Consider the following 15370-nt stretch of genomic DNA (forward strand, 5'->3'; position numbering starts at 1 on the left):
AGCAATCTCTTCTCCAGAAGATTGGCTGTTAAACTGAATGAATTTGTAGAAATGGATGACTATGTTAATACATGGGAAAACAAGAAAGAATGGAAAAGGTTACTTGTATATATGAAAAAAGGAGAGGATCTGCTATGGTCTTAGGGTTTTGTTTTGTTTTTTTTAAAAAAAAGTGTGTTCTATCTGTAGAGGAGCTAATAGTAAAGAGTTTTATTTGTATTTATGGACTTAACATTTATTATTACAATGGGATTTTTACAAGAAAGTATATTACATACTTGATTAAACTTTTGAATTACCACAGGCGAGTTAGGTAAGAAATGTTAATGAACCATTGTCAGACACAATGGAAGGCACTGATTCCTTGTCTGTGTCTTTTGTTAAAAATCTGTCTGTGTGTGTTTGATGTTTATTTTAAGTATTATCATCATCATTATCATCCCACCCTTCTCCCAGGACTGGGACTCAGAGCAGCTTACAACACTTAAAACAATACAATTAAAAATATTACATTAAGACTGAATTAAATTAGTACAATAATTAAAACAGATTGTAAGCTAAAATATCAAAAACTTTAAAAAGATAAAAATGTGTAAAATACATTAAAAACAATTTAACACCCCAGGCCATTCTTTAAAAGCTTTTTGTTCTGAATGCCTTCTGAAAAGGAAGATTTTCATCTCTTGGTGGAAGGCCATGAAGGAAGGGACTCTTCTGGTCTCCCTGGGCAGGGAGTTCCAGAGTCTAGGGGCAGCCATGGAAATGGCCCTCTCTCGCATCCTCACCAATCATGCTTGTGATGGTGGTGGGACAGAGAGAAGAGCCTCCCCTGAGGATCTCAGAGGCCGGGCTGGCTCATATAGGAAGATATGGTCTGTCAAATAGCCTGGACCTGAGCCATATAGGGCTTTAAAGGTCATCACCAGCGCTTTGAATGCTGGTGATCCAATAGGTACTATTGGATATGGTGTTCGCATATTAGTTAGGGTGTTATCCTTTATGTTTTTAGGGATACAAAAATGTGTATTTATTTGTGGCTGTTTATAATAAAAAAAGTATTAAAAACCCATCTACAGACAACTCTAGAATGAAATTCTGATTTAGATACAGCAGTATGTTAAAAGCAATATTTCAGTTCAGTATGATCATGGGAAAATTGGGAACAATCAATTTATTAATTTGCACTGTCAACTTTCTGTTGGCAGAAGCAACAAGCTGTATCAGACAGGGGCTTTTGTAAATGCTAGTATGTCTATGTCTTAGCCCCAAAGAAAGAAAAAAAAACCCTATTATTATTATTATTATTATTATTATTATTATTAACCTTTATTTATAAAGCGCTGTAAATTTACACAAATTTAACCAAAGCACATCCAAGTCCCTGTCCAGCAGGACTGATGTTTTCCCATAAAGAGCTACTGATAGATAGACAGAAAAGGTCAATTTGAGGTGGGGGAAGCTGGTGTTGGGTGAAATCAGAAGCACTGCTAGACTACACAGTACACATTTGTCTCATAGGAAATATGAAGCCACAAGAACCTTGGACCTTATATGCCATACTTTAGTTGCAGTGTATGATACTTAAGGCATCTTTACATATATTATGAAATATTTAATCAAGAACATTTAAAATAGATTGATTAAACCAGCCACAAAAGACTAAGGAAAATTTCAAGATTAAAATTAACTTAAAAATAAAAATGGTAATAATATAAGCACCCACAGGGAACAGAATTCACTACCAGGTCTTCATGATAAAATCAAGTATACAAATCCTACGGCCTAAATCCAGTTGTTAGTCTCTATCAAAATAGATCCACTGAATCAATAGAAATTATTACTAGGGATTCAATGGATCTTCTTTAATTCACACTATCAATTAGATTTAGGCCAGTGTCATCAATCTTAAAGCTCTGTGTTGAATGCACATATTTTAAAATAGCTCAAGATCATTCCAACTTGGCTTTATAGTCCTTTTATACTTACTTATCACAAAGATTTGGATCTGATGACTGACTTAATTTGTGTAGAATATCTACTATTCCAATATCTCTGAGTTTATCTTGACGATCTTGGGAGCCTAATAAAAGAAAACTGTACATTATTAGTGACATGTTCTATGTGATTTGAGGAGAGTGATTAAAGAAATGCAAGACATGTAACAAAATGTTACACAAAGAATTTTTGCAATGAGAACTCCAGTTGGTTACACATATAGACACACTTGTATGATTTGACAAACCAAGGATCTACTAGTATCCATGCACGTGTGCCACCAATGAATAATACAGAGCTCAGTGATCCATGGGCACTCGAATCTGCAGATTGCTAGCTCGCCAATATGGTGGGCCACTGTACTAGAATAAAGGCCTTTTCTATGGTGATTGCTCCCCCCCCACCGGAATTCCCTTTCAAAATAAGTTTAATTTGTACCACTAACAATATGCCCCTAACACTATATGATGCACTTCTTCGCATTCTCTAGATAACAACAGAAGATAACTCATTCAAGGATATCTCCGTCACCACATACAGAGAATGCATTCCACATGTTGGGTTAATTTCATTTTACACAGGATTCATGAGAAGATTCTGTCACCTTTTCAAATTAAGAACCTCACAGGAAGTTTCCTCTAGAAGAGCACTTTAATAGACACTGCACCTAGGTATTTTATCTTCTTACCTTCTTCTTCATTCCATATAAGGTTAGATACACAAAACATGGCAGCCAGCTGAAGTTTAGCATTCGAATGACTCTATAAGTAAATAGAAAGCCATTTAGACACATTACATTTTAAAATATTTCTTTCTTTACTACTATAACATCCCTTAAACAATGACAGATAATAGCCCCTGGATAAAGGGGAGTCTCCCTTTCCCACAATAGAAGGAAAGACAGGTAGAATGGTTGGAAAATTGTATGAGATCTATAAAGAAAAGCACTATTCCTCTCTGAACTGTTTTAGCTTTCTACCCATAGAAGAAAATCCTTCTTTTAAGTGAGCAGATGAAGCTACATAGAATTGTCTTCTCCAGCTAGTCAACACTAGTCAACATTCAACCTGCTGCATGCAATGCAATACATGAGCTCTGCCACTGTATTACAGACCCACAAACCCTATAAAATAAATGACATACCATGTAATACTTTATTTTTTGCAAGATGTCATCATTTGTCATAATTAGTTCTTTTGCTGTTGTTCCATCTGCTATGTTGGTAAGTATACATAAAGTCTGGGGAGGAAAGATGAGATAACAATACACTGCGTAGAAAGAAAAGACTGTCTTTAAATCTGTCCCTTTGGCCATGTAGCCATTTTAAAGGATTGCCTTAAATCTGAGAGGATGAATGTACACTTCCCACATTCATCTCCCAACCAACAACACCTGGATGATTCTGGAATTGAGCTAGGCTAGAGAAGGAACACCGCCCACAACTCCCACACACCTATCTATCTACCTGGCAATCTACCTGGAAACCATGTCAAGGACTTTTACTAAGCTAAAGGGAAACAAGCAGCATGCTTTTTCAGTGATTCAAACCATTCAGTTGAAGGCTTACATATCCCCACTGATCCCTTAAATTTTTCATGACAGCATGAGGGCAATAGGCAGACATAACCATCAATCTCAAGCATCTGGGCAGGATTTTTGTCCTATGGATTTTTGTTTTACTTTTTTTTTTTTTTTTTTTTTTTTTTGGTAAAGTACTGCTATAAGTGTTGCATTTTCCAGAAGATAAATTCTAATCTAGAGCATAGGAATTCTATACTGAATTACAACTCCTTATACCACTAGACACAGTCAATGTTGGGAGTTGCCGTCTAGCACATCTGGAAGGTCACATGATTCCTACCCTTTCTAGAGTAAAAATACATATCTGTTTGAAAGAGGATTTTGATTTTTCTTCAAAATGTCCCCTTTCTGTTCATACTGTTACATATGTACAATATAACATCACACAATACCTGTTCTTTGACTTCTACATTATGCTCTCCTTCCAGGATGAGTGTTACTGCTTGCATTATTTGTTTCCCATGAGTACTTATTATCTGATCTATATGCTGCCAAAAACAGTAAGCATACAATTAGCAAAGAATTTTTTTAAACTTATAGTCCAAAGCATCAGAAATGCTATAAAACCCAAGTAGAGCAGAAGAAACTAATCTACATATATTTGTGTTTATCCACAGAATGGTCACAAAACCTAACTTTTAAAACAAATGTTCAAAATGAGAAAAGTGCAGATAATCTGCCACTACATTTTCATTCCAAAAGAGGCCACCTCCCTTCAATCTTCAACTTATTAAATGCTTTTATCTTTTTTTAATGGTATTTTATTTTTAAACAAATGAACTGTTTCAATACTGTAATAGTTTAATTCCATTTTAATTATCACTTTTGCAAGTTATTAATTGTATTGTGCTTTTAGACTGGAAGCTGCTTTAGAGTCCCATTTTTTGGGGGGGGGGATAAGATACAAACGAAATATAACAATCCTCCTCCTCCAGTCCATTCAAAAATCTGATAAAATCAGCTAGAAATGACAAGGGAAAGGAATGCTGCCTCCCAGTGGCTGAAGAGCTAGAATATCTGGATCCTGGATTACTGAACAACCACAATCAAGATTCAAGAGGCTTGGCAGACATTTGTGGGTCTCAACTGATGATAACAGCATCCTGGATATTGATAGTACTGTAAAGGCATTATGTTTACTGGTCTTGCTTCTCATTTATACAGCTCTTTATACAAACAGTATCTCAAGCCACTGATGATGAGTGCTATGACATTCCTCCAGCATCAGAACCTTTGTGTTTATTTATTTATTGCATTTATACCCTACTCTTTAGGAATGCTCTCAGAGCAGCTTACAAATTGTTAGTTAGACAGTTCCCCCACCTCAGGCTTACAATCTAAAAAGACATGATACAAAAGGAGAAGAGAATGGCAGTGGGGAAGGGGATGAAGTAAAGCAGATACTGCCAGTAATCACACAAACTGTAGCAGTTTATAAACACTGTCTAATAAAACTAATTTGAATAGTCATCAAAATCTTACAAAGCCTATCAAAAAAACAGAAGAGAAGATTTATCATTTGGCCACAGAAAAATTTTAAGTCTAAAAATAAGTTATAAATGTCAGAACTGATTTATTATTTTACTTACAGGACGAGTTGATAAAAGGTTTCGAAGTAGTCCCAAAGTCTTCATCAACACATTTACATCAGAATCTGAGAGTAACTGAAACAACTGTTCTGTACTTAAACCTCGTAAAATGTCTGCTTTGATCTTCTGTTCTGCTTGAAATGCCATGTTCTAAAGAGATACAATAAATTGATCTCATATTTGCAGTCACCCCAATACTCTTCAAAAACTGACGTAGTTCCATTACCCAAGCAGCAATCACCAGTACCACAACTGCCAAAAAGTTGCTATATGTTGCAAAGTTAACTTTGCCCGGTGATTCTAGAAGTTTCCAAAGAGCACTGCACAGGCGCAGTAAAACCCATTTTTATGATTCGCAGAGACCACGAAGAACTTTATTTATATCACAGCTTCCTCATCTCACAAGCCAAGGCCCAAGGTAGCGCTACACTACTTACACTACAGTCAGCCCTCCACATTCTCAGTTTTGACTATTTGCAGGTTTGTAGCTGCTGTTTACTTAGCTTGACTTCTACCCTTCCTCTCAATTTCTCATCCTTCTGAAAGAGTCTAGGCCAGTGTTTGAACCATTTCCCAGCCCATCGATCTTCTTGCCCCACTCCTGTTCTTCCCAATCCACCTCTTCTCAATCTCATACCTTTCCAACAGAGCTAGTCAGGTTTTAAACTCCTTTCCAGCCCATCAGTCTCCTCACCCTATTCCTGTTCAGCCCATCAATATTCTGACTGTCTCTTTTGGAAGGCTGAGAGATTGAGAGGAGGTGGATTGTGAAGAAGAGGAGTAGGATGAGGAGACTGATAGGCTGGGAAAGGGTTCAAAATCTAGCTCGCTCTTGTGGAAGGAGAGGAAATTGAGAGGGGGTGGATGGGGAAGAACAGGAGCAGCATAACAATAATAATAATAATAATAATAATAATAATAATTTTTATTTTTATCCCGCCTTTCCAATTGCATGATCAAGGCGGCTTACAAGACAAGAAACAATAAAATACAGGTAAAAGCATCACAATATAAAAAGTTTAAAAACATCATTACTAGGGGTAGAAACGGGAATCTATACAAATCACAATTCACTAGGGGCAAGAAAAAGACAATATATTGCACTAATCTGGGGTCGAAGAACAGAGAACAAGGAGCAGAGAAAAAACATTATTACCTAAAGTGAAAAAGCCAGCTGGAATAAATGCGTTTTTAATTGTTTCTTAAAAGAAACTAAAGATGCAGAGGAACGGAGCTCTACAGGGAGCTTATTCCACAATGAGGGGGCGGCGATAGTGAAAGCCCTCTGTGAGGTCCTCACCAGATGGGATTTAGGGACCTCTAACAAATTGGTCCCAGATGTTCTGAGTGTGCGGGGCGGATTATATGGGGAGAGACGGTCCTCCAAGTACCCTGGGCCCAAGCCATTTAGGGCTTTATAGGTCAAAACCAACACCTTATATTGAGCTCGGAAGCGAATGGGTAGCCAGTGGAAATCTTTTAAAATAGGTGTTATGTGGTCTGTCCTGGAACTACCAGCGACCAGGAGAATGATAGGCTGGAAAAATATTTAAAACCTAGCTAAGGCATGCTTGTGGCCAAGTCAAAAATGAAGTGATATGCTGTCACTGTTGACAAGAGCCTATAACATGCTTTTTGAAAGCTTGGAGGCTGTACAGACTGGCCAAAAGGGCCAGCATCGAGGTGGAGCGAGGGCATGGTGACTGCCCCCAAAGCAGCGTCACACCACCCACCTGACCAGACGGCAGGTGGCATCACAACTTTTCTGCAGTGCAGCTTTTACACACATTGTGCCGAACATACACAGAATAGCCATGGCAGCAAAGCCGGCTTTTTTCTGCCCCAAAATGGAGAGGCATTTTACTGCTTCTTTTGAGGCTGGAAAATGCCAGATTGGGGGCATGGCATCCGGTTGCTGTGGCCTCAATACGGTACTCAAAGAGGCAGTTCAGCCGCCCTTTACTCACCATCTGTTTTGCCTCTTAGAGGCAGTTTTTTCTACTTTCACTGGGTCCTGCACCCCTAACCTCCACAAATGAGGAAGAGTGACTATATATAAACATCCAAATAACTGTAGTATAAAAGGAGCATTTCTTAGCAGTAAAAAAGGCTTTCTTTCACATCCCTAAAAACAATGTTGAACTCACAAATTTTCAGTCTTAAATTTTACCTTGCAATCCCTCTCATTTTCAATTTTATCACAATGGCACTTTGGGGAAAGGAGGTAATTAACATGCAACACAGTATGAATTGCTTAACATTAGTTCTTACCATTAAAGCCCAAACGCCATTCACTCGCAAGGCAAGATTGTCACTCTGGGTTAAACTGCAGAGAAGTTCTATGGCTCCTGATTCTAAAATAGGCTAAATGGTCAAAAATGTTATCAATTTAGAAATCTGAGTTAAAAACTGACCAGTGTGAGCACACACGCATACACAGAATTCAGTTAACTACTTAGATGTGTACACCGTTAAACCAATACTTATGTATGGATAGCTTGTTTAAGCTTGCTACGTGTAATGTATTTAAGAAAGGTAAGATTTTATACCTTAAAAACTCCATTATATGTTTATGAATAGCTAAAGCAATTTCTCGGTATAAGTTTAGCTAGTAAAACATTATTATATATGCAGAGATCCTTTTCTTATTAAAAAGAAGGCTTCTGCACTGCATTTGCCTAGTGGTTGAAATATAGCAGATGTCTAATAACAAGTAAACCTTGGTTTCCATATCCTTTGCTTCCCTGACAATACATCCTATATCCTTCATAAACTGCAGAGGCTGATTGTTTCAGATGAATTGTATTTGGAATTTTTTTATGTCCAACTTGATTCCATAACTCTATGGTCTCAGTAAGTTACTCTTGTTGATTTCTCATCCATTTCAAACACAACAGCACATTCTTGAACACTGAACATGCCAGTTTCGGATGCTAATAAAGCAACCTCTACAACTACCTGTTGCTGTGTGCCTTGTAGTCGTTTCCAACTTACAGTGACCCTAAGACAAACCTTTCGCAGAGGTTTGTTCAAAGGAGTTTTGCCTTTGTTTTCCTCTATGGCTGAAGGCGTGCAACTTGCCCAAGGTCACACAGTGGGTTTCCACAGTGGGCTGAGCAGGGATTTGAACCCTGGTTTTTAATAAGAGGCCAACACTCAAACCACTACACTGCACGGTCTCTAATTTATATGGGACTGAACAGAATATGTTTGCGGTTGCTGCAACATAATGAAGTGCCTCACCACTTATTGAATACTGCCTAGAATTATTACAGGTAGTGAAGAGGCAGATAAATCTAGATTGCCTTCATCTGAAGCAACATTTCAGTATAGTGAGTTTGTGGCTTATTTTGTGGGGCAGAAATAGCTGTTACAGTCATGAAACTGGAAGCGGGAGCATGATCTGTTGTGTGTATGTGTTATTATTTCAGTTATGAAATCCTGAGGCTAGGAAGGACAAAGGTATGACATTCTTTGCATCAACCTGTGGATATTAACTCGCATGACAAACATTTCATATTTCAAAAAGAATCATAAACATACTTCTCTCTTTAAAAAAGTTCAACCAACCTCTTTGCTTGGAGAAAATTCTAAGAGAAGGTTGCATAGAGTAGAAGATGCTACCACTAAGATTTCATCTGGAGCATTCTGTAATACCTAAGAAAAAGAAAAGAATTCTATTGGATTTAGAATAATACAGAAATAAAAATAAGACCCCACATAATAAGATGACAAGTAACACTCAACCAACATAGTTACACAGAGGTGCAGGAGGGAAGGCAATGGAGAATTCCTGGTGCCCTTGCTAATAAATGTTTGAGTTGCCTTGCTGCCTGTCCAGATTCAGGAACTTCCCAATTCATATGTTCACCATTTGACAGGGAAGAGTGGTCACTGCAGAAACAGACACCCAGGTGGCATCCCTATTATCTTAACACAATTGGGGAAAGAGAAGCAGGAAACATGCCTCCCTCTTAGGTGCTAAAACCAGAAGATACTCCTTTGTCACAGACATGTCAACACATTTGCACCACTGCTGAATAATATGAAGTGTGGCAATTCGTGAACTATCTAATTCACAGATCACCAGCCTGTCAATAAAAAAAGTCCACTGTATACTTAAGGCCTAAGCACATGGCCTAGAAGTAGCAGCCTCTGGCCACTCCAGCCCTGGGTGCGCCGGGACCATGGCAACTGCATGGCCCACTTCCAAAGCAGGCCACCACAACAGTCCCAAGTGGGCACTGGCAGGAGCAGATTTAACCCACTCCTCAAAGGTCTGGCTCTTGTCGCCTTAGCACAGCCTTGGAGCAGATTCCAGCCATATTGGAGATGTGTGCCATCTAAACGTCATGCCCCCAAAGTGGCTGGAAGCCACTTATTTGGCCTGTGTGTTTTGGGCCTTAGTGACCTTTAGCCTTCACTGTAAGGTAGCTCTGCACATCAGAGATACAGCAATATTGTTGGCCGTCCATATCCACAGATTCTTTATCCACGGATTCAAGCATCCATGACTTGAAAATAAAATTTTAAAGAATTCCAAAAGGCAAACCTGGATTTGGCCATTTTATATAAGGGACGGTATTTTACAATCCACTGTATATAATGGGGCTTGACCATCCACACATTTTGATAGCCACAGGGGGCTCTGGAACCAACCCCAGATATTATGAGCCCACCATGTAACGTTAAATATGTAGTATTTTGATGGGGAAACAAAGTAGATGTGCTGGAATTATACCAGAATAATTAATCTTCAAGTGTATTACATATAAACTGGTTTACCTTCATTAATGGTTTCCATACAGCATGGTCTTGAAAACTTGTTCGGAGTTGTTGTACAGATCTTGATAAACTGTGCAAACACCTGCAAAGATAAATGAAACATGAGCCAAAAGGTACTTCTTTTGCATTTTGAGAAATATTTTTAAAATCAATTATAAATCTCACTATGATCCAAAATCAAAGTCCAATATGAATTAATTGTAGCATAAAACAATAAATGTGCATATAATCAGCACAATAATCTTCACAGCCTAAATTCACCTGTTAGCACAAACCACAAGGTTATGAGTTCAATCCCAGTTAGGTTGCTAAAATGAGTACCCAGCTTGTTGGGGGCAATTAGCTTACTGTTGCAAACTGCTTAGAGACTGCTTAGTGCAGTATGAAGTGGTATATAAATGAAGTTGCTATTGCTATAGATAAAATACCAAACTTTTTTTAAAGGCTATTTTAAATTCATCATTAATTATTGCCTACATTTGTGCCCACTCATCTCCACATCTCAGGTGATACTAACACTTGTAGGTTCTTTTTCCATAAAAGAAAAGTTGGAAATTTGTTAATATCAAATATATCTTACCCATTAGACCCTTACAGGAGACAGTTAAATAGTGTTTCAGTTATACAACATATAAATTTTCATGCAAAGCTAAATGCTTAATATGAAATATTTAGATCTTAAATACAAAATATTTAGAAATATGAAAATTTAGATCTTACCTTTCTCTTCAAACCATAATTAATGTTAAATGTGATTTACAATCTTCTAATATTTTTAGACCACTACATATCTCAGATAATGAAACACATAACCATCAGGCTAAGCATCCCTAACATAATGCTATTCACACCATATAAATTCATACCTTACTGCAGCTAATCGCACCTTGATGCTAGATTCAGACAAACCATTCACAATCCGATCCATCATATTTTCAGTTTCAATTATCTGAAAGGAAAACAGTGGCAAAATCAAGTTAACTGTGGGAAGTGTTGCTTTTATACAGTAAGCCAATGATTAAAATAGGCTATGATATTTAACATGTTTGCTTCAATAACCTATACTCTACATAAATGATCTATGTTAGGTTTTTTTAATTGTTTTAAACATATATACAATAAAGAGTTAACAAAGCTGTATATACAATATTTAAAAGAAGAAAAGAAAGAAGGGATAAAAGAAAAGAAAAGAAAAGAAAGAAGAGGAAAAAAGAGGAGGGGAAAGGAAGAACGAAGGATAAGGAGTGAAGGAAAGGGGCAAACAGGAAGGGAGGAATAGGAGAAAGGGGGAAAGGTGGAAAGGAAAGGAAGGATACCTGTTTAAGTTGTTGTTAAAGTGATAAACCTATTATTAATTATAAATTTAAAACAGAGTGCATCGCAACCCTGTAAAATATGATATACCGTATGCATGTCAAACCTTACATTATCTGTAAATAAATAGAGTCTTAAGGGCTTGGACTTGCAAATTATCATCTGTCCTCTATATAATGCCTATTTAATCTATTGGATACCATATTTTTTCAACTATTTTCCATTTATTTTCATCTTCTTGAGTTGTTCTCCCTGCTGCATACATGGATAGTCTATCCATACTCCAAAATTCTTGAAGTTTTAATAATAATAATAATAATAATAATAATAATAATAATAATAATAATTTTTATTTGTGTTTCCCCGCCTCCCCCACAGGATCGAAGCGGGGTTACAGTCTAATTAAAAACCATTACACAGTGTCATAAAAACAGGATAAATAAACTCCAATATAAAATTCTACAAACTCTATGGACAACATACAGCAGGGTAAGGCAGAGAATCAATCGCATCAAAAATACTATTCATTCTACAGCGGGGAAGGCTTGGCAAAAGAGAAAGGTTTTTTTTAAATGATTCCACGGGGGTCATAAGACGGAGCTCCTCGGGAAGACTATTCCAGATCTGCAGGGCTACTACAGAAAAAGCCCTCTGGGATGTGGAGACGTATCTGGAAGATGGTATTTCCAACAGGTTCTTCCCGGATGTTCTAAGTGTGCGGGGTGGATTATATGGGGAGATGCAGTCCCTCAAGTAACTCAGGCCCAAGCCATGTAGGGCTTTATAGTTTCCATTCCTCTGTAGAGGGAATTGTTGTAACTTTCCAGTATTTGGCTAAAACAATTCGGGCTGTGGAAATCATATACAGGATCAAGCTGGTTTTGTTTGAATTCGGTTTAGGTTGGAACATATCTACTGTATTTAATAAAAATAATTCTGGTAAGAAAGGGATGTTTAATTGTAATACTTTCTGCATTTCTCTATGTATGTCTTGCCAAAAAAATTTAATTAATACACATTACCACCAACTGTGATACATGGTACCAATTTTCTCCTTACATTTCCAGCATTTGCCGTCATGATGTTTAGACATTTTGGAAAGCCTTGATGATGTTAGATACCATCTATGAAACATCTTTAAACAATTTTCTTTTAATGTGTTACATTTTGTAAACTTTGGTTGATTTTCCATGTACGCTCCCATATGTCTAAAGATATTGGTCTTCCTATGTTTTGCATCCAGCAGATCACTGAGTCATTAATAGTATCATCCTTTAATTCAATATCTAACAAAAATTTGTAAGTTTTTTTTTATAAATCCTCTTTCTCCTCCTAATAAAATTTTATCAACAGCCTTCTGGTCTGATTCAATTCCTGTTGTTTTTAAATCTTTATTGAATCTTTCTTTAATTTGCAAGAAATTAAGCCAGGCAATTTGTTTGCCCTCTTGTTGCAGTTGTTCTCTGGACAACACAGAAAAAAATAGTCATGGTTGTGTGATGACATTACAGTGAACCGTATTTTCATGTTCACGATGGAATGTTTTCACATTATTAGAAACACGAGGCTGTATCCAGTGATGGATGCCCACTCAAACAACAACAACATTCAATGTAAGGAGAAGGAGCAATTTCCCCATTCCCTGGCAGCACCCTTAACCCTCAAACAGCTCCAAAATGTTGGGAAACAGTTTTGGGGCAACCACTAGGCTAAAGGAGGGAAGTGAAACAAAAAGAAACTCCATGATGTGCAAAAGCATCATAGGCGGTATCCAGACTTGCGCCAGCCTGGATACATGCTAGGGTTGCCTCGGGGCGTCTTTTCCAGACGCCCTGCAACCCTGTGCCCTGTCTACATGGGTGCCACCATTACGACGTCATGGTCGTACCGCAACCAAACTGCCCAGCACGGATGTGACGTTCTGGCGACACTGCAGGGCGCTTGTGGCGCCCGTTCAGCAGTGCCAGAAGGAGCTCTGTTTTGCAGCTCCATCCACCGTGCGTATCGCTGGCGTGGCCTTTAAATGGCCGCGCCAGTGATACAGAGAGAAAGGGGCAGAGAGGCCCCTTTCTCCCTTTCCCCACCGTTGTCGCTGCTTTTGCTGCTTCCCTGAGGCCAGGAAAAGCGGCGGATCGGAGCCTCCGGGGCTGCCGCTGTGGCAGCTGAGGCCCTGATCCGTCGGGGAAAGGGGCAGGTGCAGGCTGCCCCAAAGGGGCAGCCTGTATCCCACCATACTTATTTTACCATACAACCATTATATTTTAATGTCATGCCCTTAAAAGGAAAATCAGATGATGTGTTTCTCTATGAAAAAAAAAGTCTCTTAATATACATTTTCAAGGTCTGAAATCTATTTGTTTAGGCAATGCATTTTCCAGTCATTTTTACCCTGGTGTCAGGAAAATATAACACTTTTTTCATATCATTCATGAACAGTTATTATTTTTTAAATACATGCATTCAAATATCACAAGCATCAAAATATTCTAAAGATATTCTATTGTAATTAGTGACAATCCAAGGGGCCAGCTATACTTTAATTTTTATGACTGTACAAGAATAGTGAAAGCAAACAGTAATTACCCCCAAAGTTATTTGCAGGATACTGGAAAAGGACAAAAGTACTCTTGTGGCAGTTTTTCTGTGGAGCAATATCACACATAAATGACATCAAGATGGCCAGTTATCTGCTGGAAACCTCTACCTATCAAAGCTACTAGTAGTAAGAACAAAACTTCCCATGCATTAGCAAAAACATAAACAGATCTAAAGGATTTCTTGCACATGTTTCTGACAGTCACCAAATCAGAAGGCCCAAGAAAGGAAGACAATTCCTGCAAAACATAAATTCAAACAAGGCAGAAAATAAGAAAATTACTAATATTTGTCTTTCAGAGACCTAAGGCTCTTGGCAAGGACACAAAACTGTATTTGAGACAAAAGAGGAAATTTTTTCTACCTACTGTAGTGACCCAAGAGGACAGAGTAAATGCTTATCATTACATATTCCAGAAAGACTTCCCTTACTGACTGAGAGCTATTGGTACTGGAGAACACCTCATTTCCGACTCACTTTTTTTCGTATATCTTCATCATTTGCTCCAAGTGCAGCATAGAGCTTGAATGCAGCCTGGCGGAGTTCATGAGCATGTTTTAAGTCATGATCAAGCTATTTAAAAATGCCAAAAGCAAAAAAAGAGTGTTAGTTGCTTTCACACAGAACCTGCTCTGAGATCTAACACCACAGAGTACAGTCTACAAAACAATAAAGTGACAGTTGTTTTTAAGTAATATCTTCTTTAATTACCTTCCACTACAACTATCCAAGCACCTATTAAGAGAAACATGTGCACCAGTCATTTTCTGCAATGTTTCCATTAATAGTATGCAAAATTACTGAATTAATGCTGTACAAATGAATGTTGGCATCAGTTGAGTGCAATTTTCCATTATAGGTAATTGTAATTGTCTTAACAGTTCATGCAACTCGCAATATTTTGTGTCTTGCCCAAGGCAATACTCCATTCTTTTTAGTGAGAGTCAAAATCTTAAACAGCAAGTACTAAGAATTCCTAAGCAGAAGGCATGACGTGAAATTATTAATAATGGCATTGGAAATCAGACAATCTTATAGTATAATCTTACAGGATTCAATTACCAGTGAATCAGTGAGAAATTTTATGTCAACTACTTTTCAGGCAACTTGCTTAGCAAAATATCATCTCTTTACTTTCTAGAGTCAGTAATGGGCTGGATGAGGGAAAACCGACTCAAATTGAATCCAGAGAAAACGGAGGTACTAGTGATAGGTTCTCCTGGTCCAGGAATGGCGGTGGTTCCACCTGTCCTGAACGGAGTCACGCTCCCTGTGAAGGACTCCGTGCGCAGTCTGGGGGTGCTTCTTGACTCGTCGCTTCATCTGACTGCTCAGGTGAATGCAACGGTCAAGAGCACCTGTTATCAGCTTCGGCTGATTCGCCAGTTGCGCCCATACCTGGCCCAGAGGGACCTAGAAACTGTTGTACATGCTCTGGTAACTTCGAGATTGGATTTCTGCAATGTACTCTACATGGGGCAACCCTTATACCAAACTCGGAAGCTGCAAA

General features: G+C 38.1%; 1 protein-coding gene across 4 annotated transcripts in view; it reads right to left on the reverse strand.

Moving 5' to 3' along the window:
- Nucleotides 1-15370, reverse strand: part of ARMC8 (armadillo repeat containing 8) — a 77302-nt gene that overhangs the window by 3256 nt on the left and 58676 nt on the right. For 3 of the 4 annotated variants that reach the window (XM_042456695.1, XM_042456694.1, XM_042456693.1), the window contains 10 exons: nucleotides 14338-14433; nucleotides 10817-10899; nucleotides 9951-10032; nucleotides 8736-8822; nucleotides 7437-7529; nucleotides 5166-5315; nucleotides 3969-4064; nucleotides 3139-3234; nucleotides 2684-2756; nucleotides 1987-2080 (listed from right to left, as the gene is read on the reverse strand). In XM_042456695.1, the coding sequence (XP_042312629.1) occupies nucleotides 1987-2080; nucleotides 2684-2756; nucleotides 3139-3234; nucleotides 3969-4064; nucleotides 5166-5315; nucleotides 7437-7529; nucleotides 8736-8822; nucleotides 9951-10032; nucleotides 10817-10899; nucleotides 14338-14433 (950 nt within the window). The remainder of the gene's footprint in view (nucleotides 1-1986; nucleotides 2081-2683; nucleotides 2757-3138; nucleotides 3235-3968; nucleotides 4065-5165; nucleotides 5316-7436; nucleotides 7530-8735; nucleotides 8823-9950; nucleotides 10033-10816; nucleotides 10900-14337; nucleotides 14434-15370) is intronic. The other variant, XM_042456696.1, reaches the window with a different exon arrangement.

This window comes from Sceloporus undulatus, chromosome 3 (assembly GCF_019175285.1).
Source record: "Sceloporus undulatus isolate JIND9_A2432 ecotype Alabama chromosome 3, SceUnd_v1.1, whole genome shotgun sequence".
Lineage (NCBI taxonomy): Eukaryota > Metazoa > Chordata > Lepidosauria > Squamata > Phrynosomatidae > Sceloporus > Sceloporus undulatus.